The sequence below is a fragment of the Dromiciops gliroides genome, chromosome 2, assembly GCF_019393635.1.
Source record: "Dromiciops gliroides isolate mDroGli1 chromosome 2, mDroGli1.pri, whole genome shotgun sequence".
NCBI classification, from domain to species: Eukaryota; Metazoa; Chordata; class Mammalia; order Microbiotheria; family Microbiotheriidae; genus Dromiciops; species Dromiciops gliroides.
Genome location: NC_057862.1, coordinates 509,226,609 through 509,252,124, shown reverse-complemented (window position 1 = coordinate 509,252,124; position 25,516 = coordinate 509,226,609). Strand labels below are relative to the sequence as shown.

Here is a 25,516-nt window from a genome sequence, read left to right as displayed (position 1 = left end):
GAGTGCCTGGCACATAGTAAGAGCCTAATAAATGGGTTTTTTGGGTACTTGATTTAGGGGAAGCAGAGCACACATCCAGAACTACTTCCTATTAGCTTTTAAAGAAAGCCACCCCAAAGAGCCAAAAGGAGAGGCAAGATTTGCAAAGGAGCTCTCCCACGTTGGAAGGTGGCTTTAAATGAGACTGGAAAGCCACTTGTCAGGATTATTGTAGAGGATATTTTTGATCAAGTATGGGTTGGATCAGACTCTGAAATTGTTCATTTCAGCTCTGAAATGGTTGTCTTTGGGACTCATTTCTGCTCATTCAGGTGTCTATGGTTTACTTTTCTTATTCTTTGCTTTTGCATCTGGCCTATGATTTTATTGGTGTAGGGAACTCTTGGGAAGGAAACTTCTTCTACCAATATAGGTCAGCATCTGATTTGCAACTTATAGTCTAAGAAACTTACCTGGGGCAAGTTATTAAGCAACTTGAAGAAATTAAATGACTTACCCAGAGTCACAGAGTCAGAATATGCTCAAAACAACTTCTCCCCATTTTTTGAACAGAATGTTATTTTGTAATATTATGAATAAAGTGCATGTAAGTAGGGCCTTAGTCTCAGTATGATGAATGGTACTATGCAGAGGTTTTTTTCCCTCCAAGGTTCCTGTGTGGAGGCAACAGAATCAAGAAAGTTCCCTGCAAAGTACATGACTTTGTTCCATGAGATTTTCTAGCAAAAGGGTTATAGTGGTGGTACATTTTATAACATGCAACAAACAGACATTCTTTCATCAATAAATATGACATCTGCACTCATTATAAATCTCATAAAAGTTAAATGAATTGCAGACAACTGGGCTGTGAGCTCCATCAAGTCAGGGATCATGTCTTATCTAAATTTGATATAACCCCTAGTACCTAATACAGTGCTCTGTGTACAGAAAGAGCTTAATAAATGTTTTCTCTTGCTGCATTGCAGGATCTGGGACTCACAAACTTGGTAAAGCAGTCCAAAGTAGAGCAGTAGTATTTCGTTCAAGATGACTAGAATGTTTCCTAAACTAGGAAGAGCAGTTAATTTGGAAACAGAAGTTGTTGTAATTTTCAGTTGTGGCCAACTCTTGGTTAACTCCCCCTCCTTTTTTTGAAGGTTTTTTTGGCAAAGATTGTGGTTTGCCATTTCCTTCTCCAGCTTATTTTACAGATGAAGAAACTGAGGCAAACAGGGTTAAGTGACTTGCTGAGGGTCACACAGTGAGTATCTGGGGCTGGATTTGAACTCAGGTCTTCCTGACTCTAGGACTGGCACTCCATCCACTATGTCACCTAGTTGCCCAGAAGTAGATGATCTGGGTTCAAATCTTGCTTCTTCTATTTATATATATAATATATATATATATATGTATATATATATATACACATACACACACAAATATATATATACACACATACACACACAAATATATATATATATATATATATATATATATATATATATATATATATATGATTTTGGATAACTTTGGGATTCAGTTTTTTTTTTCATCTGTAAAATGAAGGGTTAGGACTAAGATGCCTAAAGGACCTTCTCCAGATCTCATTCTCTGAACCATATGAACATAATAACATGACCTTAAGTCACATGGAATGAGAATCACAGTTGACCTGGTATGGTCAGTAAGTCTCTGGGTTAGTATTCTTGCTCACTTCCTCATATGCCTAAAAATCACTGCCATTTCCTTGGTTCCCCTCCTTTCTTCCTTCTTTTCATCTTTCCTTAATTTATTTCCTCAACAGGAGGTTCCTCTCTTGTATGTTATATTTTCAACCTCAACTCTAAGTATTAGCAGTCTCATTCTGTCTCATTCTTTGGGTAAACTTCTTGAATTCTTTATATATTATATATATATATATTCATATTATATACATTCATTATACATATAAATACATCTATATATATTCATTCATATTATATATATTCATTATATATGTACACACACATACACATATATATATATATTTTTTTTCACCACCATGACTAACATTTTTTTCTGAATCTTTTTTTTAAATAGTTGGTAGAACCTATCTACCATATTGCTGATGGGTCAATCCATTGAAAAATATCCCATCATCTGCATATGGAACATTACCTGTGGATATTGTAGCAACTTCAAAATAGCATATTTGTGTATTTCCCCATGTGTTTTCTTTTGCTTTCCAGGTGAACATAAATTCTTCATATCATTTGATATGGATTAAGAGAGTTTGAGCAAAAGAAATGAAAAATCTTAAATAAGCCATTGAAAACACTGGTGAAGATAAGTTATGTACAGAGATATAAAAAGAACCTCGAGTGGTTCTATAGCTCATACCTTGCCTCTAGTCATATTTACTTTTCTATTTAAAAGATCTTCAATTTCACTGGCAAGAGTGCTCCCTTCTGCATCACAAAAGATAAACCCTCAGTGTCATAGCAGAGTTTTATGAGTTGCTGTAGTCAAAAAAATCAATCCAATATAGCCAAACTTTTGTTGAAGAAGCTTTTCTGAACTTAGAGAGGCTGAACATCAGACAAGAAACAGGTCTTTCTATAATCATGAATTCACTGAAACAAACCTATAGAGATAGATCACTATTCTTTTTTGTAAGATCTCAATAGAGGGAGACTCCATAATGTTACTTAGAAATAGTTGACTTTTTTCAAGACCTCCCAGAATCAGAAATATGCTTTTAAAAATTATTGATAGAACAGCATAAAGTACCTTGCTATTTATTATTTTTATCATCAATATTAGATCTGAGAGGCAACCTGGTATAGCCCTAGAGTTAGGAAGACCTGTGTTCAAGTCTTCTTTTCCATATTAGTTATATGACCATGGGCAAGCCAGTTTACCTCCTCAGTTCCCCTAGGCAACTCTAGGTATATAAATGATAGAATTAGGGTTAGAGGGTATAGGAAGGAGATTTTCTACACTGAGAGTTTAAAAACAAATGACATCACAGGTCTGGTCCAAAACATCTCTCTCCCCCAGCCCTCAGAAGAAAATTTTAGATATAAATTTCTATTAATTTTTCTGGTTCTCTTTTTGAGAGGGAGGCTTGTTGGGCAGCTAGATGGTACAGGAGATAGCTGCCCCTATTTTTATTCTTTTTTTTTTATTTTTGGTGGGGCAATGGGGGCTAAGTGACTTGCCCAAGGTCACACAGATAGTAAGTGTCAAGTGTCTGAGGCCGGATTTGAATTCAGGAACTCCTGAATCCAGGGCCGGTGCTTTATCCACTGAGCCACCTAGCCGTTCCCCAACCCCCCATTTGTATTCTTAATGTTGGAGTTATCCAACAGTGAAATGGGCTGTCTTGTAATGTAGTGGATTTCTCCTTGGTAGAGGTTTTCAAATAGACACTTGATGACGGCCACTTGCACAGGATGTTTTAGAAGGGATTTTGGGGGTTTCTAGGTGGCGCAGTGGATAGAGCACCGGCCCTGGAGTCAGGAGGACCTGAGTTCAAATCTGGCCTCAGACACTTGACACTTACTAGCTGTGTGACTTTGGGCAAGTCACTTAACCCCAATTGCCACACACACACACACACACACACACACACACACACACACACACACACACACACACGGGATTCTGGATGGGCACATAATATTAAACTAGATGTCCTTTAAGGTTTCTTGCAGCTCAGATTCTAAGAAATGTCTCTCATTGATAAGCATTGTTGTAAGTTTCCAAAATCCCCAAAGCTTTTCAGTCAGTATGACTACGTTTGTTACTGGGCACTAAATGCCATTTCTGCTCAGCTTCTCCTTTGATGACTCACTGTGGCACTGGGGTGACTCTAGGTTCTCAAAGTCTGTGCCAGCAGAGCACAAGCTAATTCCTTCCAAGCAGCAAAGGACTTAGAGAATAGGCCTGGTGATGGATGTTTTTGTCTGTCATCCAGAGACCAACCTAGTTACATTGGGAGAAGCTGATTACAAAATCGACCATCAGTTTTGGTAACTTTTTTTTTTTGGCCATAACGGCTTATGAACTTACATATTAATGAAAAGCTCATGAATTAAGTCATTCAAAGGAGTGCTCATGATAAAATCATAGACTTTCTAAAGTACTGAACTATTATTTTTAAAAGGATATAGCATACTTACAGATATGAATTACAATAAAACCCAGCATAACTATTGTGATGTATTCACAGCATCATGTACCTTCACCAACTTTCCCCTACTATCTCATCTTCATATCTCTTACCCTGGTTTGTGATGATATAATTCTCCTTAGCTCTGCATCTACTGCAGGGATTCTAGCCTTTCTGTGAAGTGTGTGTGTGTGTGTGTGTGTGTGTGTGTATGTGTGTGTGTGTGTGTGAGAGAGAGAGAGAGAGAGAGAGAGAGAATAAAAACATTTCATTCTAATTAGCTTCTTTTTAATCTTATGCACTTTATGCATTTAAAAACATTATTTAGAGGAGACTATTGGCTTCACTGTACTGACACAAAAGTGGAGTTTTGGAATATTGCTTTAAGGGGAAGTAGTATGGTACAGTGAAAGGGACTCTGGAATTGGAGTCAAAGGACCTGGACCGTGTATCATCTGCTTTATCTTGGGCAAGTTATTTAAGGCCTCTGGACATCAATTTTCCTTTTTTTAAAATGAAAGGCATGGAGTGGATTGTCTAAGGTCTTTTCTAGCTTTAAATCCATGATCTTAAGATAATTGACCTCTAGACTTAAGAAGAGATAACTTTTTGGGGCAGCTAGGTGGCGCAGTGGATAAAGCACAGGCCCTGGATTCAGGAGTACCTGAGTTCAAATCCAGCCTCAGACACTTGACACTTACTAGCTGTGTGACCCTGGGGAAGTCACTTAACCCCCACTGCTCCACCAAAAAAAAAAAAAAAGGAATGATAACTTTTTTTTTTTAAGTAAAGGATTTTTTTGATTTAAAAAGGAGAATTTTATATCTCAGGGAAGTGTGACCATTACTGTTTGAACACATTTCCTTCATATCTTGAGCAAATCTTGAGTTTCATGTTCCTTCAAAAACCACAAACTCTAAAAGGATTGTATAACAGCACGGCTTATCTCTAGCAATCTGTGAGACTTCTGTATTATTCCATTATGCCCCAGAAATTTCTTTATCTTGGAAGATCTATTAAGTCTTAGAACTCACACCTTGGAAGCACCCTCTACCCCTTTCTGTGATTGGAAGGTTCCCAAGCCAGCCATCTCTTCATTTCCCATGTATCTGCACTTTTTGAACTTCTTCATTATGTCCCTGTAATAGGTATTTTCTCCCTATCTCTCCCTTTTCAGTTTCCTCTTATGTACTGCTTTTCCTATTATAATGCAAGGTCCTGGAGGTCAAGGACTGTTTTACTTTTTCTTTGCCTGTGTATTACACCAGTGGAACAGAGTTTGTTGTTTGTCTTTCCTGCTCAAAGACAACCAAAATGACGTCATGAGTGATGTCTTTTGACTTGTGCATAGATTGGATTTAAGTGAGGCAGAGTTGAACAAAGCCATCAGGCTCACTGGCTCTTCCAGAGTCATCAGAGCCCAGTGGCAAGACAAAAGTCAGGATGGTAGGCTCTAGACACAATGATGACCATGGCATCTTCAGTGTCTGAGCAGGCTCTAAGCAGTCTATAGCACCTATTTCTGTCACCTTCATGGCTTGTTCAAACAAAATGTTCACAGCTGCCTATTCCATGAGGGAAATCTTCACATGCTAGACACCCCATCCCAACTCACCAACTGGTTTGAGGCCTGTCATTTACCATCAACCTGGCTTAGCTTGTCTGTTCAGATAGTTTACTGGGGCATGGCTACTGCAAAAGCTGCAGCTTCTTGGAACCATAGTTGAGAGCTTTGTAGCAGGTGGACACCAAGGTGGATGAGCAGCCCTGAAAAGAGCTTGACAGCCATTGAACCAGAGGTACTCGTCCTCCCTTGAGGATCCCATACACCCTGGCACGTAGTAAGTATTTGATAAATGCTTGTTGACTCACTGACTAACTGGCTAATCTTAGACACAGAAATTCTATCTGTGAGCCATCTAATTACTGTTTTCTTATAATTCCAGGCAGCTAGGTGGCACAGTAAATAGAGCTCTCAGCTGGGAATCAGGGAGGATCATCATGTCAATTGTTTTGCTAAACTCTAGACAGACAACAGGGGGCACTTAGGAGGTACAGTGGGTATATCTGGGTCAGGAATCATAAAGACTCAGCCATGTGGCCCTGAGTGAGTTACTTAACCCTCTTTGCCTCAGTTTCCTCATCTGTAAAATGAGCTGGAAAAGAAAATAGCAAACAACTCCAGCATCTTTTCCAAGAAAACCCCAAATGGGGTCACAAAGAGTTAGACATGACTAAAAAATGACTTAATAGCAACAATAAAAATTCTTGCAATTAAAGTACATGTTCTATCATGATGGTATTAATAAGGAGCCACAGGTTCTGTAGAACCCTACTGGTTTTACCTTCTACTTCTGTTTTAAATCTTGAATTAATTCTATGTGCTATATAACATAATAATTAGTAATAAGATATTTATATATCATAAAAAGCTATGTAAAGGAGGAAATATCAACATTTTCCACGACCTCTCAAATATTCATGGCTAGCTGTTGACATGTACCTCTATTCCCTTTATGAGACTAATGATCTCTTACAAAATCTAAAGACATCTCCCCAGTGCTTATCATTCTTCACCTTTGCAATATTTGATAATGTTGACCATCCTCTCCTATCTGAGAGTTTTTGACACTGCTCTTTCCTGGTTCTCCTAACTCCTTTTAAAGTTCACTATCCATGTTGTAAGCAGGTAGATGACACAGGGGATAGAGTGCCAGCTCTGGATTCAGGAGGACCAGAGTTCAGATCTGGCTTCAAATACTTACTAGCTCTGCAACCCTGCGCAAGTCATTTAACTCTGTTTGCCTCAGTTTCTCATCTGTAAAATGAGTTGGAGAAGGAAATGGTAAACCACTCTAGTATCTATGCTAAGAAAAGCCCAAAAAGCAGGTCATGGAGAGTTGGATACAACTGAAATGACTCAACAACAACAACAAAAAAATCTGTCAGCACCAAAACCCCATAGGCAGTTAGATGGCACAGGAGATAGAATGTCAGGCCTGAAGTCTGGAAAACTCATCTTCCTGAGTTCAAATGTGGTCTCAGACACTTACTAACTGTGGGACCCTGAACAAGTCACTTAATCGTGTTAGACTCAATTTCTCACCTGTAAAATGAACTGGAAAAGGAAATGGTAAAATACTCTAGTATCTCTGCCAACAAAACCCTAGAATGGAATCATGAAGAGTAAGACATGACTGAAATAATTGATTAACAACAACAATAAATCCACATCATGCCCTCTAACTGTGGGTATCCCTCCTAGAGAAGGCTTTGTCCTAGCCTGCTTCTTTTTTCTCTCTATAATCTCTCACTTAGTGATCTCATGAGCTCTCATGAGTCCAATTATCTTTTCTATGCAGATGACAGGCTGCATGCTACTGTGGAAAATGTGCTGGATTTATAGTCAGAGTTGTTGTTGTTAAGTCCTTTCAGTCATATCCAACTCTTCATGACCTCATTTGGGGTTTTCTTGGCAAAGATACTGGAGTGGCTTGCCATTTCCTTCTCTAGCTCATTTTACAGATGAGGAAACTGGGGCAAACAGGGTTAACTAACTTGCCCAGGATTTCACAACTAGTAATTGCCTGAGGCTGTATTTGAACTCAGGAAGATGAGTTTTCCTGACTTCAGGAATGGCACTCTATCCACTGTGCCGCCTAGTTGTCCAAGTCAGGGTACCTGAGTTCAAGTTCCAACTCTAATCCCATCTATGAGAACTTGGTCAGCTCAATTAGCCTCTGAGCTTTATTTTCCTTATATGTAAAATGAGATGGTTAGACTAGAATTAAATATATGTGATCTTATGACTCCTGAATCTATCTATCCTGTCTTTGTTTCTCTCTTGGGCTCCAGTCTTGCATCATGAATTTCCTATTGGACATGTTAAATTGTATGTCCCATAGGGACCTTAAACTCAACAGATCTTGAAATTTACCCTTCTTCCAAACATTACCATTTCTATTTTTTTTTTTTTTGCATGGGGCAATGAGGGTTAAGTGACTTTGCCCAGGGTCACACAGCTAGTGTCAAGTGTCTGAGGCCGGAATCGAACTCAGGTCCTCCTGAATCCAGGGCTGGTACTTTATCCACTGTGCCACCTAGCTGCCCCCCATTTCTATTTTAAAAATAATTTCTTTGATCTTTTAAAAGAAAATTTTACCTTTAACCCTCGGATTTTTGTCCAATTTGAATTATTCAAGGCTTTTTAAAAAAGATATTTTCACATTATTGTCTTCTTTTCAGTCTGTGGCTTGAGCTTCTGTGTCATAATAAATTTTTATGGTCAGGTTCCTTTTTGTTTGTTTGTTTTTTGCTCATTTTTCCATCCAATTTGAGCTTTGCTTATCTCTGGGGTGGGGGTGGGGCTACAGAGGAAGAAAGTCTCCTCCTCAAACTTCATGTTTTTGGTGGTTTTTTGTTTTTTTGTCTTTTTGTTTTTTGTTTTTTGCTTTGATGTTTTCACAGTTCATTCTGGAAGCCTGTACATTTACTGTGCTTCCAAGATGTGATCTGGGGAGAGGTGTGGTCACTATTATCCTTGTCTATGCTCTGGTCCTCACCTAGGTAGACCCTCCTGCCCTCTCTTGACCACAACTCTCTTCCCTGAAAATGCAATCTGGAATTGGAGCCTCTATTCCATTGCAACTGTAAGCACTCCTCTCTGCCCTGGATTTGTGACCAACTGGGTAATAGGCAGTGGAGTTGCCAAATGTTACCTGGTGCTGCATCCAGTGCTAGTACAGGGGTCCCCTACAATGTCTTTCTGATTAGGTATTCAAATACCCTGACCATCTCTGAGTGATGAGAATTCCTGGTACACCTGCTGCTGCAACCACAACCTATAAGACCCATAGCTGATGTCCTCTGTGCTCTTGGCCAGTCCAAACCCCAGTGCCACAGACCTCTCTTTCTGTCCTTCTAAGTTATCCTGGTCTAGAAAAATGTCTCACCTCAAATTTTTGTTGGTTATGCTGCTTTAGAATTTTCTTTGATGTGTTGTTTTTATTTTTATTTATTTATTTTTGATATGTTAGAGGGGAATGTTAGGATAACTTGGCTAGAATGCTCCCTTTACTCTGCCATATTGGCTCTACCCCCGACTTGGCAATTACTGCTGTTATCACCCTTGGTCACCCCACAGATCCAGTAAGTTGCCTAATCTTTTTTCTTTCTCTGACTACTTTTCTCTGTTCACATCGCTACCATCCTAATTCAGGTCCTCATTATCCCTTGCCTTGACTATTGTAATAATTTCCTAACTGTTCTCCCTGTCTCTGGTCTAACCCCACTCCAATCTATTATTTACATATTTGCCAAAGTGATTATCCAAAAATATAGGTCTGACCATGTCACCCCCTGAGTCAGTAAACTCCAGTGGGGTTCCCTATCACCTTTAGACTCAAACATAAACTTCTCTTGATGAATTTTTTTTTTTAGTGAGGCAATTGGGGTTAAGTGACTTGCCCAGGGTCACACAGCTAGTAAGTGTTAAGTGTCTGAGGCCGGATTTGAACTCAGGTCCTCCTGACTCCAGGGCCGGTTATCCACTGCGCCACTTAGCTGCCCCTTGATGAAATTTAAAACTCTTTACAACCCTCTAATCTTTCCAGTCTTCTGATATTTTACTTTACTCTGTATATTCTATATTTCAGTTACACTAATCTATTTGCTGTTCTTCAAGCATAACACTCCATCTCCCACCTATGTAGCTTTGTACTGGTTGTTTCCCAAGCAAAGGATCCTGTGTCTCATCATCTTTATCTCTTGGAATTCCTGGTTTCCTTAAAAATTCAGCTAAATCACAACATTCTTCATGAAGCTTTTTCTGATCCCCACAGTTGCTAATGTTGTCCTTACCAAAATTACCTTGTATGCATTTTGTATATAATTTCAATATATTTGTATATGTTAACTCCCTTGATAGCAGGGACTGTTTTACTTTTGTTTTTAGTATCCTCAGAGCTTAGCCCAGTGCTAGACACATAGTAGGTGGATTATATAAACAGGAAGGTATAGTTAGGGAACCTGAGGAAGACAGAGGTTAAGGGACTTGCTCAGGGTCACCCAGCTAATAAGTGACGGAGGCTGGATTAGAATTCAGATCTTCCTGACTCCAGTCCTGGTGCTCTATCCACTAGTCTATCTCGCTATTTATTAATTAACTGATGATAGTGCAGTTGATAAAGGGAGCACTTTTTAAAAGATAAAATATATATACATATATGTATTCTGGTAAAACTAATATATATATATGTATATTTGTATTTTTGAAAAGAATTTTATACTTATATTTAACAAATGTAATAGAAATTCTGGAAAATGACAATATTATCAACCAGCAGTTGGCAAACTATGACCCATGGACTAAATATGGCCCTCTCCCTGTCTTTGTATGTCTGAGAGAGAAGAATTGTTTTTATATTTTTAAATGCTGTATTTAAAATGTATTTAAATATTGTATTTAAAAATGTAAAAACATTCTTAGCTCCTGCCAGTAAAAAAGGAGGCAGAGGGGTACATGTGTCCCATGGGCAAATGTTTGCTGATCTCTGCTCTAAACAAAAAAATAAAATCATGCTGTAGAGAGGTTGCTAAAAGAAACTAAATAATTGGCTTCTCCTTTGCACAGAGCTCTTCTTTATTCCCTCCTAGAGATGGACATTAGAGATGGACAATCATGTTATGTAGAGATGGAAGTGATATTAGAGGTCTTCTATCTACTCCAAGAAGAAACTATGGATCAAAGTAAAGCTATGGCTTTCCTAAGTTGTACCAAGGTTGTATAAGTAAAAAATAGCAGAGCTGGAATTTGAACTCAGGTCTCCAGTTCAGTGTCCAATCTACTTACTACCCATGCAGCTAGTTCCTCTTTTAGTAATGTAAAGCACCAGCTTAAGCTAAATTGTTCCCCCCCTTTCCCCTCTCAATTTGTAGTATTTCTGGCTTATAGCTTCCCTGAGTTGGGAAGGTGGTAATGAAGCATTTTTATTCAAATTACTTCTGCTGGATACAGGCTACCTGGGGAGGTAAAAGGAGTGAACTGTGCCAACAAAGGACCTTATCAACTAACTTGATTATATAGATAAGATCTAAGATTTGCCTGGGATAAAATGAAATGAGTACTATATGCTTAGAAATAATGGAAGCTGGCTGAATTGTTCTTTTGAAATAATCATATATGCATACATACATATACATACATATAAGGCAGAATAGCCATATGTATGGCTCAGTGTTGAAGAGGTTCTCACTTTGAGGATAATGAAGTGATACCCTTATTGACTATTGAATGGTGACTCAGTGGATCTTTAAAAGGTAGTGACCCATCCTGACCCATCTCTTCTCTTCCTGGCTGAAGATACTTTTGTGCACTTAGTAAAAGTGAGAGATGATGGTGGGACAATGTCATGGTTGTATTGGTAGCCAAGAACCATTAAGATTTAGAGAAAGGCTTTTAGTATGTTGGGAAGTTCCTGTATGGAGGATTTATTGAAGGATGGGAGCAAGGATTTAATAAGACTGGAAAGCAGGAACAAGTTGTGATCTGAACCAGGATGCACACTGAATAGAATCAAAGATAATGGATCTTTAGCTTCTCAAGAAACCCAGTAGCATATTTATATTTGATTGGGGATTTTTAGCATACCTGGACCTTGCATAAGCCCTTCTACTGTATCACATAATAGAATTCAGCTTCTGTTCACAGGATCATAGATGCAGAGTTGGAAGGGGTTATCTAATCCAACCTCCTCATTTTACATGTGAAGAAAAGGAGGCTCAGTGGAGTTGTCATTTATCGAAATCCACATACGTAGTAAGTGTATTAGAGGAAGGGTTTGAACCCAGGTCCTCACTCCCAGAACCATTCCTCTTTCTATTTAATGGGAGGTTAGACCGTATGATTTCTGCTATCCCCTTTAGCTCTAGATCTTTCAGATCCTATTACTGGAAGTATAAATAGGCATATCTTAAAACTTGTAAATATATATTTATAGCCAGGTCCTGATTAGTATAAGTAATGGGTACCTTGAGATAGTTATCTTATTCAAACATGCATGCATATTTCTGTTGGGCAGGAACCAGTGACCGTATTTTGCATAATTGTCACTTTGCATATTGTGAATTTAAATACTTGCAATCACTTCAAGATATTTATTATTTGTACTAATTGGACCTAGCTATATTAGTGGCCCAAAGTCCTCATTTGTTAGGTTCCCTGGATAACAAATTTGCTAGAGGTTTGCTTTCCTTTTATAATCATAATATAATCATTTTACAATCACTTCCTCATAAACTTATTATATAATCACACAATCAGATAACCCTTCATAATCAAAGATCATCTCAGTTCTCTTCCATTTGTGGTGAGCTTGTAAAGCTAGCTGTTCAAAGATAAAATACTTCAAAAGAGACAACCTTCCTATGCCCTCTCAAATCACTGATATCCAGAATCTCTAAGCAGTCATGATATCCCAAAAAGGAAAATTTAGAAGGCACTGACTTGGAAGACATGAAGATAAAGATACTAGCAACCCATTTACTTGTTGATCTGCCATGTCATCTTCATCCCAAACCTTACTGAGATTGATTCATTCATTTTACACTCAGCATGCCAGCTGAAAACTTGTCTCTTTAAGTCATTTTGCCATGGTGTGAATTAGCATGAATGTTATATGCACCCAGGGTTTTTCATGAGGCTATTGGAGTCAGTAAAGTTGGCTAACTCATTTGTTGCTATTCCCAGAGCCAAAGTAAGCAAGTCATCACAGAACAGATATTAATGATAGGCTACCTGAATTCCTATTGAGGAACGCCGACTCTTGAGGAACTCCTCAGCTTTTGTCACTAAGACGGCCTTGTCGCTAGTTCGAACTGAGCTGCTTTGGCTCTCAGAGGCATGGCGCTGGGCGGCCGCTGTTTCCAGGGCGAGATTCATGGCCTTGTTACTATCCAGGCTATCTGTGGAATTGTACAGTCCTCGGCCATCTTGTGGCCATGGAGGGATCCTCTGAGTCCGGCTGTCATGGTAGGCATCCTGGGTAGATTCCGTGCTGCTCTGGGCAGTGACAGAAATCAGAGGCTTGGAGGTTGTCCGAGGGGGTACTGGTGGTGGTGTTTTTTTATAACTTGTGTATGATACAGCTGGAGAAAGAATAAAGAAAAAACCCCCCAAAGTTAATATAGGTATATGGATCTTTTCCCTCATTAGAATTTGTTCTGCATAATTATAAACCAATAATTACAAAATACAAATGAGGCAACTGAAAAACGTCACTGTATTCACTTGGAACAGCCTCACAAAAGGTTTAAGTTTTGCCCAGGCTTAATTTTATACAGATTCAGCCCACTTTTGCTGTTGTTACCTGTCAAACAGGTTTTTTCCCTCTTTTAAAAAAATCTTTATTGATGCCTTTTGTTTTTTATATCAGTCACTTCTGTATGCATTATGGCCCCTCATCTCCTCACAAGCCTCTGAATTGAACCTTCTCATGTAATAAAGAAAAATTGTGGGGCAGCTAGGTGGTGCAGTGGATAGAGCACCGGCCCTGGAGTCAGGAGTACCTGAGTTCAAATCTGGCCTCAGACACTTAACACTTACTAGCTGTGTGACCCTGGGCAAGTCACTTAACCCCAATTGCCTCACTAAAAAAGAAAAAAAAAAAGAAAAATTGTTAAGCAAAAACAACCAATACAGTGATGCATCTGACAATATAGGTAGCATTGTCCCTTTAGTCTTTCCCCTACTATCAAGAAGAGAGATGCATATTTCATTAACTGTTAGCTACTTCCTGTCTCTCTTCTGTCTCCCTTCCCTTTCTCTCTCCTTTCTGCCTCCACTCCCATCCCTAACTTTTGAAGTCTGTTTTTACTGAGTTTCCACCTTCTGGAAATATTTCATTGTGAGGGATAAAAAGATTAATAAGATACAATTCATGTTTTCAAAGGTGCTTATGGTCCAGTATGGGGAAATAAGACAGCCATACTAATACAGTAACTGTAATATAAAGGAGATAGTGTGACCTGCATAGGAGAACTACAAAATGCAGAATACTTCTATTGGCGGGAAGGAAGGATGTCCTCATGGAGGAGTTCAACCCCCAACAAGGGACGTCACAACAGGAATATCCGAGAGGGGAGACATTTCAGGTATAGGGCACATCATGAGTAAAAGCATGGAAAAGGGAAAGGTTTTAACATGTGTTTGAAGAATTATCAAACTGACCAGTTTTGGCTGAAGGGCTCACAAAAGAGAGAAGTGTGAGATAGAACTGGAAAGATAGGTTTTTACTTTTTGTCAGTATGTCAACCAATTCCCCAAGAACCCAGGCTAAGGAGTTAGAAGTACCTATGTCTAGCAAATGTTCTCAAATAAAAGAGAAAGAGACACACACAGAGACAGAGAAAGAGAGAGGCAGAGAAGAGAGACAGACAGAGAGACAGAGAGAAAGAATTGAGAGGAGAGGCAAGAAATATTACCTATCTTTTAGGAAGTAGCCTAATTTTCATTAGGCTCATTTACCAGATCTCTCAAGCTATGGGCATGTACTTACTGTGTGAGCTAAGATAAAAGATTCCTTAGAACTCTCTTCATTTCTCAAATGATTTTATACTACAATAGGTTATTTTATTTCATCTTCAAAACAAGAGTTAATAAAGAGCCCCTTAAGCAGTAATGAAAAACTCTTCACTATAATCCAAGGAAAAAGCACCAACATGGATGGGTTATAGCTGTCTGAGAATTGTTTGTTATGCTCAGAGATGGGGGATGAGTACACAAGCATCCTCCAGGCTCTTCATGAGATCAAGTATGAAGGAAGGATGAGTAATAAAACCCTGTAATTATTTTCAGAGAAAGTATCCTGAAGATTATGAAACACAATACAAATGAATATGAAAATACATGATGCTTCAAAATTTTACTTTTCCAGTGTTTGAGCAGTCTTTTTTCCCCAATATTTCTTTAACTTCTGGGGTAAACTGGAGTAGGGCTGGGAGGCCACCCTTTGAGTCAGGAAGATCTGGGTTCAAGTTCTGCCTTTTCCACACAGCAGCATGGGAATTCATTTAAGCTCTCACCATCCCAGGCAACCCTGTATGACTACTAAGGTAATGTTAAGTTGCCATCTATGTTGGATGGAGGAAGTTCCTACTGTGGGATAACATCCCCCACCCCCCTACACAGATACACACAATCACAGACAAAAACAAATAGGTAAATGAAGGACCTCTTATCCCATACATAACCCAAAGTGATTTTTCAAATTTGATACAAAACAAGAAGAAACAAAAATCAAGCATAATAAATTTTAATCCTTTGGATTCAGTTCAATTTAATGTATATTTCAAAGTTTTCTGTACGTGAATAATGAAGGCTCCAATCATGGGCCAGAGGCTTCACTGTCCTGTAGACAGCTTTTCTACTTGTGACTGCTGCAAGGAAACTTTCTTCAAGCCAGGATTTTCACATTTTATTCCCAACCAAAATGAGAACATTACTGATTCAAGCTGGAGTTACTGAGCCTTCTGTAACTTCTTAGCTTTGTTCCCATAGTGGAATGGTCTGTTATAACTCAAGTTCCCTTCCAAACCCCTCCTCCCTGGGACCTTAAAGGCTATCTCATCTAACCTACAGTTTAACCAGAATCCAGGATGTGTGGCCATTCAGCCTTTGCTTGAAGACCTCTGGTGTGAGGAACCCACTCCCTTCCAAAGCAACCTATTCTACTTTGAGACAGCTATAGTCGGAAAGTTGCCAATCATGTTAATCATTTATTAACTCGTCTAAGAAAGAGAGCTCCTTAGCTATCCTTCCCTTCTCTAGGTGTGCTGGTCTTAGCTCCTACTTTCCTCTTTCTCTTATAATCCTTTTCTTCAAACCCTCAGCACCAGGTATGTCTTTCCTAACAGACTTGAGTAAATGTCAATTTAGAAAGGCCAAAGGAGATGGGAGTGGGTGGTAGGGTAATTAAAGGTACTTACAACGGAAATCTATTGAATCCCTAAGTGATATCTAAGCTTTCTAACCTAATTGTAAAGGAAAGCTCTGCAGGTGTATCATAACCCAAAAGGCCTTTCTAGACTGGGAGCCCCTCACCACCATTCTTTGATGTTTACAAATGAGAATGACATATTCTATTTAGAATATCCCTGGGCTGATTTTCGGATTTATCCTCCTGGGTTTTCTGGACATAGCTTATCCTTCTAAACCCAGACTTATTCTCAGTCAATAGGGAAGCCTGATGATTTAATTACAGGTTTTTGGTTCTCCATCCATGTGACTATGTAATTCTTTAGTTAACTAACTTTTCCTTTCCACTACCAATGGGAAACTAAGGGATTATAAAATAGTTATAGTACATCATCTCAAAAATTCAAAATGATCCAAACCCTAAAGTTTATAAAAATGACTCTTTATGATGAACAAGGTACATATTTTTGAATTTCAAGGCATAGAGATTGTTTGTTAAAAATTTGAGGGATAGTTATTTTAAATGGAGTCCTTGAAAAGGTGCCCTATAAAATCAGAAAATGACAAAGTAGTAATGAAACAAACAACAGTCTCTTATTTATTTCTTTAGCACAAACATAAGTAAGCCCTTTCTTCCTAAAAAGGAAAATCATCTAAAATCTCCATTGTCTGACTTCCCCAGTATCAACTAGTCAGCAAATATTTATTCTGTACCTCCTATTTGCAAAATGTTGTCCTTGGTATTCTAGGAAATACAAACAAGTGTAAGACATAGACTTGTCCTTAAGAAGTTTACCATTCAGTTTTATACAACCTCAGTATGAACAATGTGGCTCAGTCAGTATATTTAGTGGAAACATTTCCATAATCATTACTTCTATTTCTCAGTGACTTCTAAAAATCCAAGAGTAGATAAACTGTATTGCAAGTTTTATGTCTAAGAAAGGATAAGATGACTTCTTTTTTTTTTTTTTTTTTTACGGGGCAATGGGGTTAAGTGACTTGCCCAGGGTCACACAGCCAGTAAGTGTCAAGTGTCTGAGGCCAGATTTGAACTTAGGAACTCCTGAATCCAGGGCCGGTGCTTTATCCACTGCACCACCTAGCTGCCCCGATACGATGACTTCTAACAAGAAAACCTTTGGTCTAGATAAATGGGAGCTAGATCACACAAGATCTGACAAGACAAGATCAGACAAACCATTCTCTTTCTGTCTCACTAGTCAACTTAGGGATCTTATTAGGGTTTAAAAGGGATGAATTAATATTTTGAAAAGATAGTTTTTGATTGATACTTTCAGAAATTTACAGGCTTTGAGAGGGTGAAGGCTCATTGGATGTGGTTTCCATATTAATACATGACTAATATCTAGTGATTTTTTCAAATTATTGTGTTTTTCTACTGTCTTTGTTCAGATCTAACATTTCTGGTTTTTCTATGTCTCACCATGATGTTACACTTTGTTGTGTGAATGAAGTACAAACTAGTGGAAAAAGAGTAGAGATTATGCCTCGAGCCTCATTATTGGTCTCTGAGGGTCCAACAATTAGGTGGAAGAATCCCATGGGGGATTGAGGAGTCCATTGTGATCAGAGTTCTAGTCCTGGTTCTGCCCCTAAATAGATATATAAATTGTGGCAAGTCACTAAATCTCTGTGAACATTTCGGCCAAATGATTTCTATAGTACCTTCTATTACTAAAACAATTCTGGCTCTCCCTGTATGATAATGCTCACCTCCTTCTCACCTCATTAGTGTACAAACTAATGTCCTAAAGTACTCTGAATTTACAGTGACATCAGAGGTAATAAAAACAGTTCCTCTTTGTTCATCATTAAACTTTTTCATGTATAATTTTGTTTCTCCTAAATGGGTAAAATGCAAGAAAAAAACTATGAAGAAAGCTTATTGGTAAATAGCACTTAATGGATCTTTTATGCAACAGTATTAGAAATATAGGTAATTATCTTCATGTTAACCAATTAGTGATGGCTCATTCACTAAAGAGTCTTTATCCTATAATCACACATCTTCTAGAGTTACAGTGCCACTATTGAAACAAAACAGACATTTACAGTTTTCAGACTGTAAGTGCTAATAGATGCTGTGGATAAAACTCCAGATAATATTGCAAAGTTAATGAAGTTGTATTTCTCTTAAGCAATAACGATCATATTGATGAAACTGTCTGTCCCACCCTTGGGTAAAAGTAACATTAAAAGGCACTGCAGACAAAAAGAATATATTATGAAAGTTATACTTATTTTTAAAACCTTACGATTGTGTAAATAGGCCATCATGGAAATGATGAAGTTACTGTATTTTGCCAGCTGTGTTCCTCTCACGAGTGAACAATGAAACATATGGTGAATATTATAATGGAATTCATAGGCAAGAACAACTGAAATGCCACATAATCATGAAGAGATTTTCCTAGAAAATTTAAACAATGCACTCAACAGACATTCACTCCTAGTTATCTTCATTAATACTTAGGTATTCTCAGAGGTTTCCTTTTCACATCTGTTTGTGTTCTGAACTATACCAAATTAATTTAATTTAAATTAATCTAAAAATTGTGTAAACCTTGATTAAGACTGCTTGTCTTTACACAAAATACCCAGCAGATGTTATTGCTTTTCTTATAGAAAAAAACAATACTATCTCATTTTTTTTTTAATTTTCTTGCACTGGGGTCCTTCTTCATGGCTTCACTGTGATGTGGAAGTGACCATAGGCTCTCAAAGATTATGCAAATCTGTAGAGATTTTGCATATTGATTCAGTGATAGACTGTGTATCTGTTGTCCAAGATGAGCCTACTTAAGTTGATAGAGACTCGTCAATAGATTGGTTGAAAGATAATATATTTTAGGGGCACAGCAACTCTCAAAGAATCTATAAAGTAGCGGAATTGCAATATGCAATGAAATTTACTTATGAAATGATGTCATTAAGAGTATTGAAGCAGTTACTTTTTTATCTTAGTCTGCCACTGATAATGGAAAGGGAATATAGACCTTCCAATGGATCAACTGCTAAAGCAACTGGGGAAAATAGATTTTCTCAATTATTTAATTAAACAGATCATACACTGTTCTTCTTGACTATCTGAACTCTTTTACCTTTCTGCCAGCTGCTACTCATGTTAGAGATGCCTTCACCCCTGTAGCCTCCTTCTTGGATGTGACTTCCTCCTTGTAACCTCCATTTGAGGAAATTCCCCCACCAGTCTTCTTTACTTCTAACTGGCACCACTCCTGACTTTCTTGAATTTTCCACCTTGCCCCATCCCCCCTGTTTTTCAGCTCCCTTTTATATGTTCTTTCCCCCCACCACCATTAAAATGTAGGCTCCCATAGAGCAGCAGGGACATTCTGCTTGTATTTTATTCCCAGCACCAACTCCTGAGCCTGGCACATAGTAAGCCCTTAATAAATGCTTTATCTAATCTAATCTTACTTTAAAATATACATGAACACAATTTGCTTTGATAGCAGAGGAAATACGTGGCAATAGTGATTTGTCCAAAATGAAGTAAAGAAATCTAATTAGGCCTTGCTGTTCCTGAGGTTGAATCAGCCTGACTGACAAACAGACCCATTTCAGGACTTTGTTAATTTATCTTCTCTTCTAACTAGTAAGGTGCATTTTATTTAAAATGTGGATAATTAGAAATCTCTCCAACCATCTTCCCAAAGAACATTTATGGCTCTGATTTTCCAGTGTTATAGACATGTTAGGACTGATTGGGTTAATTGAAAATTACAGTCAGAACCATTTTAGAAAATTTCTAAAGATTCCTCATGTAAAAATGGTTCATTTGGTTCAAGCCTATATTTAGTCTAATATAATACACCACTTATAATCTTTCTTCTCTTAATTAGCCTGTTAATTGGTTTTGAAAACATAACTATTGTTATCTAAATCCTCAGCCAACCAGCCAACTTTACCAAACAGGTGTTCTCTATTTTTTGAGTATCATTTTAATATCATTTGCTACATACCAGGGTATGCTTAACAGTTGCTGAAGAGGCTGTGGTTGGGAAGAGATTTGCAACTTTTGTTACACGAATGAAGCCTACTCTTTTGTTATCACCAAAACTGCAATTTCTGAGACCTTGTATCCAAAAGGAATATTATATTCCATACATATAAACTCTGCAGAACCAAACACAGTACTAACCACATAGAAAGAGCTTACAAAATGCTCGTGGAACTGAATTATATTGCATGTCCTCTCCCCTTCTTCCTTTCCCCATAAAGATAGTGAAATACTGCATTTCTTTTTTTTTTCCCCTGGACAATGAGGGTTAAGTGACTTGCCCAAGGTCACACAGCTAGTAAGTGTCAAGTGTTTGAGGCCAGGTTTGAACTCAGGTCCTCCTGAATCCAGGACCAGTGCTTTATCCACTGTGCCAACTAGCTGCCCGCAAAATACTGCATTTCTTTTAGCTTCATGATTGTCATGTCTATATTTGAAGTGATTTGAATGATTTCTTTCTTTTTTTTTTACATCATTGGAATTTTTAAAAATAATAGACATTTTTATTTATAGTTTTGGGTTCCAATTTTTTTCCTTCTTTCCCTCTCTCCCTGAGGTGGCAATCAGATATGGGTTATACATATATGATTATGCAAAACATTACTGTATTTGTCATTTTGTACAAGTAATCTTGATTAAATGAAAAAAAAGGAAAGTGCAATGATTTATTTCTAATGGCTTATTATCATTATTATTACTATAACTTTCAAAAAACTAAATTGACTGTTTTGGCATCATGTTGCTACAGGTGAAATCTATCTCTTTTATTCAGAGTAGATGCAAATCAAGTAAATCTACTTCTGATGCACTATGCCAGATGTTTAATCTTCTCTTTCTTTACCAAAATAGAACGACAGTCTTTGAAGTTTGATTCCACTATGTTTTTGTACTATTGATGATCTTATTTTTTTCATTGCTTTGCCCCATTTTAATTCACATTAGCCCCACAAGCCATTGCCTTCCATTATTCTTACATTATAAGCCAGAAAACTAGAACTGCAATCACAGAATAATAGGACTCAGAGGGCCCTTAAAAAGCCATATGGTATGGTTTGGTGGAAAGAACACAAGAATTATAATCAAAAGATCTGAGGTTAAATTTTTGTTCTGTCCCATACTAGCTTTGTGACTGAGGTTTAATCACCTAACCTCATTGAACTTTAATTTCCTCATCTGCAAAATGGGGTAATAACACTTCAGTTACCTCTATCACAGAGGTGTTGTGAGGAAAGCACTTTATAACCTTTAAAATGTCATATACATGTGAGTTATTAATTCCAACAGCTCTAAACTCTTCCAACAATACCACTCTATCTCCTTTCATTCAAAATCCTTAAAATGAAGGATTATATGTTTCCTTCTTAAAATGTCAAATGGTCTTACAAGCCTTAGAATAAATGTTTGTACTTTTCTTTAAAAAAGAGTTTTGTCCTACAATTTAGACTAGTATTTTTTGCTGTATCCCTAGTTGGAGAGGCAAATAACTACCCTTTACCTCCACCACCCATTCTTTTCTACCTTTAGAAAGAGTTCTTATTTTTTCTCCTTGGTAGTTTTCCTAGTTTGCATAGTATCATAGGATTTAGAAGTGCAGGGGAAATTTGGGACAGATGAAAGTGAAGAGCACCTTGAATTCCATAAGGGATCATGTGTTGAGTGAGTAAACAAATGCAAAAAAGTTTACTAAGCACTTACAATGTGCTAAATATTATGGTAAGCTTTGAGTATACAATTAGATAAGATAGTTCCTGATCTCAAGGAGCATATACTCTAATTGGGAGAAATAACTCATATAAAAGAGATCAACCTTGGGTGGATGAAAAGGTCTAGGAATCCTTAGGGTACATAAGCAGAATAGATGACAGTGCCCAGGTGTCTAGAAAACATTGTAGCAGGTCCAGCTTTAGCTTAAAAAGGCCAAGGTCTCCAATGCATAAGGGGCAATCTCCAGTTATCTTGATCTACACCTTACCATTGGGCCTGGATGGCTTGGAGAAGAGAGTGAGGCTGGTGACTTTGCACAGTCCTGTCTCACTTAAATCCAATTCCCTGCAAGTCATTACATTGCCTCCCCATGACAAGGTCCTCTTCAAGAACAAAAGACAAACAACAAGAACCACCACCAACAGCAGATCAAGGCAAGCTTATTCTCTAAACTTCCTATTGCCTTTGATTCCTGAACTTATTCAATGCATTGCCCATAGTAGACACTTAGTAAATGTTGAATAAATTAATGGGAAAGCATATCTATACCATTTAGAAGGTAAAACGTCAGGGTTTCATCATTGCCTTTTGCAGTCATCTACCCTGATATCTTTATTTTATAAATAAAAAAACTGAGAACCAGAGTTTAAGTGATTTGTAAGTGGTAGAACTAGAGATTTATACACAGGTTCTCTGTCTCTGACTTCAAATCAAATATTCTTTCTACTGTGCCACATATCCTCCTTAATTCCTTAAGTCCTACTGTAAAAAACAAAAACAAAAAACCCCTTGACAACATAATTCTGGATAATTTTCAGAAAATTAGTTTCATTTCTCTGGTTATGATCCAACATTGCTCTATCTTAAGTAATGGGACCCTCACCTATGGGTGACATTTCTTTTTTCTTTTTTTTTGCAGGGCAATGAGGGTTAAGTTACTTGCCCAGGGTCACACAGCTAGTAAGTGTCAAGTGTCTGAGGTCAGATTTGAACTCAGGTCCTCCTGAATCCAGGGCCAGTGCTTTATCCACTGTGCCACCTGGCTGCCCGCTATGGGTAACATTTCAATGAAAGTTTTGACCAATCCAAAGCAGTAAAGATTTGTGAGGCATTTATAAGTCATTCTAGGGATTCAAAGATGAAACAAAAACTAGTCCCCATCATCATGGATTTTGTGTTCTAATAGGGGAGTACAACATGTAAATAAACAATTTCAGATCAATGCTGACTAGATTTGGAAGATTATATCATATTATTCTTTTATGTATATAAAAACACCTCATGCTACCTTTTTATTTTAAAGTTATTTTTTCCAATGAATGAATATCTGTTTTCTCTCCCTTCTACCTTCCCCCATTGGAAAAAAAGAGGGAAACAAAACCGTCACAGCAAACTCAAGCAAAACAAATTCCCACCTTGATCATTCCCTCAAAATTTAAGTTTTAGTCTGCACCTTTGAGTCCAACACCTCTCAGAAGGTATTGTGGGTCCTTTAAAAATAATAACTATAAAGCTATTGATAGGAAAAGGAAATTTCGAATATATTTTGTTGGGCCTGCATCCAAAATATTGATGAAAAATAACAAATAATAGTTTTTTGACAGGTCAGAGGAAATTTCCTTTGTTATTTCTACTTCTCCGCCTTGGCCCCCAAACTGATGTAATTACTAATTAACTGGAACTTCAGTTAAAACCTTCAAATAATTGCCCATCTACATAATGACTCTAGACCATATTTTCCTGGTTTCTTGTTAAGTTATAGGGGAGGGAATTACATAATTTATAATTCTTAAATTATTAGCATTTCTGCATTACTCAGACCATTACTGTGCAGCATACATCATTTCCAAAAGTTCCATGAAACATTTTTTTTCACTTCCTCCAACCCAGCTAAGTGCATAATAGCTCAATGCATTATGGACCCTAAAATTTGGGTTGTGACAATTCTGTTCAGTTTTAGCCAAATAATGGTGATGTTTAATCACTACCCTTTCTTTGCACAATGATCAACCATCTGGATGGAGAAAAGGGAAAAAAAAAAGATGACACACTATTTTATGCTAACAATTCATCTGTGGCATCTGCAGCTGTTGAGGAAAACTATTACAGTATGTTCTGAGACAACTGGACCCAGCAATCAAAGAACATTAGCTCTTTTAAAATCTTTTTTAACACAAATGAAAAAGTCATTAATGAATATGAAAAAAGAACTTATTATACAATTATAGGCTGAACCAACAAAGGGTCAATTTTGAGGGAGAGAGAAAGGCAGTTTCTTCCTCCTAGACTTTGAGTAGAGGGCCAGAATTATGTTTTCTTAAATTTTTTTAGCTCTCTCTTACACACCCCTGCACTAATCATAATGCTTTGTATATAGCACAGTGTATATAAGCATTGAGTAAATGTTTAATGAATGAGTGGAAAGACATTTCTATGGTATTTGGAAGGTAAATCTTAATGGTATTTGTCATTGAGGAAGTGTCTTTTTCAGTATCATCTGTTGAAACAGTATGATATTGCAGAGAGACCATTACACTTAGTGTCGAGACTAAGATTCAGATTGCAGCTCTGCTACTTGATCTTGGGCAAGCAAACTTCCATTCCTAGAATCCCAGTTTCTTGATTCATAAAAGGGGAGGTTGGATTCTATATATTAAGCTGGTTTTTTTTTAGTTCTAAATCTTATGAGGTGCTATGGTCTCTAGCCCAGTGCCTCAAACTTCATAGGAAGCTTCTGGGAAGTAAATTAATAGGCATTAGTAAGATCTGTTTGATATCCTGAGACTTTCCAATAGTTTTTCACCATAGTCAGAGTTGGCCAACATCTCAGTGGTGTAAATTGGTGTTGTGTTCTTCATGAGACAATCTTAGGCCTTTGAATAAATGTCAGTAGTATATTCATTTGATAGATCTTTCTGAAGATCACCTGTATTGAGAGTGAGCTGGTGGGCACAATGGATAGAGTGCCAGGCCTGGAGTCAGGAAGATCTGGATTTAAATCTGGCCTCAGATACTTACTAGCTATGTGACCTTGGACACATTTAGCTTCTGTTTGCCTCAGTTTCTTCACCTGTAAAATGGTGATAATAATAGCAGCTACTTTGTTGTGAGGATCAAATGAGACAATACTTTAAAAAGTGCTCAGGCACAACATCTGACACAAAGGTGGCACTATATAAATGCTTGTTTCTTTCCCCTTTAGAAAAAATATCAGAAATCTCCAAAAATTATCATTTATATTTAGCCTTGATTGTTATCAGTTATATGGAAATCAAAGGAAGTAACAGGTGAAGAAAGCCAAATCAGAAATGCCAGTAACCCAGGTATTAGAACTTGTTATGTTAACCTTGTTATGTTCTTGATCCCATCCACTTTCATGGATATTTCATCCACCTATCAGCTCTCTGCAGATGACTATTTCTCCACTTCTTCTACAAGATATCCCATTTATATCTTGTTCTTCATTATTTATCCAAAATGCTGTCTTTTCTGGGCTTCTTCTTCCTCATCTGTAGTCTAAAAAACTTAATGGTATCTGACATCTTCAAATGGATATGTGACATATCTGAAATTTACAATGTCCTCATTGGAACGTGTCATCTTCCTCCCTAAACATGCTTGCCCACACTTACTTCTTTGATTCTGATAAAATAGGTCCTCA

At 37.6% G+C, this 25,516-nt stretch overlaps 1 protein-coding gene across 10 annotated transcripts in view; it reads right to left on the bottom strand.

Moving 5' to 3' along the window:
* DLGAP2 (DLG associated protein 2) overlaps nt 1-25,516 on the bottom strand; it is a 1,236,668-nt gene that overhangs the window by 48,592 nt on the left and 1,162,560 nt on the right. For all 10 annotated transcript variants that reach the window (XM_043984242.1, XM_043984239.1, XM_043984244.1 and 7 more), the window contains one exon: nt 12,930-13,279. In XM_043984242.1, coding sequence (XP_043840177.1) covers nt 12,930-13,279 — 350 coding nt within the window. The remainder of the gene's footprint in view (nt 1-12,929; nt 13,280-25,516) is intronic.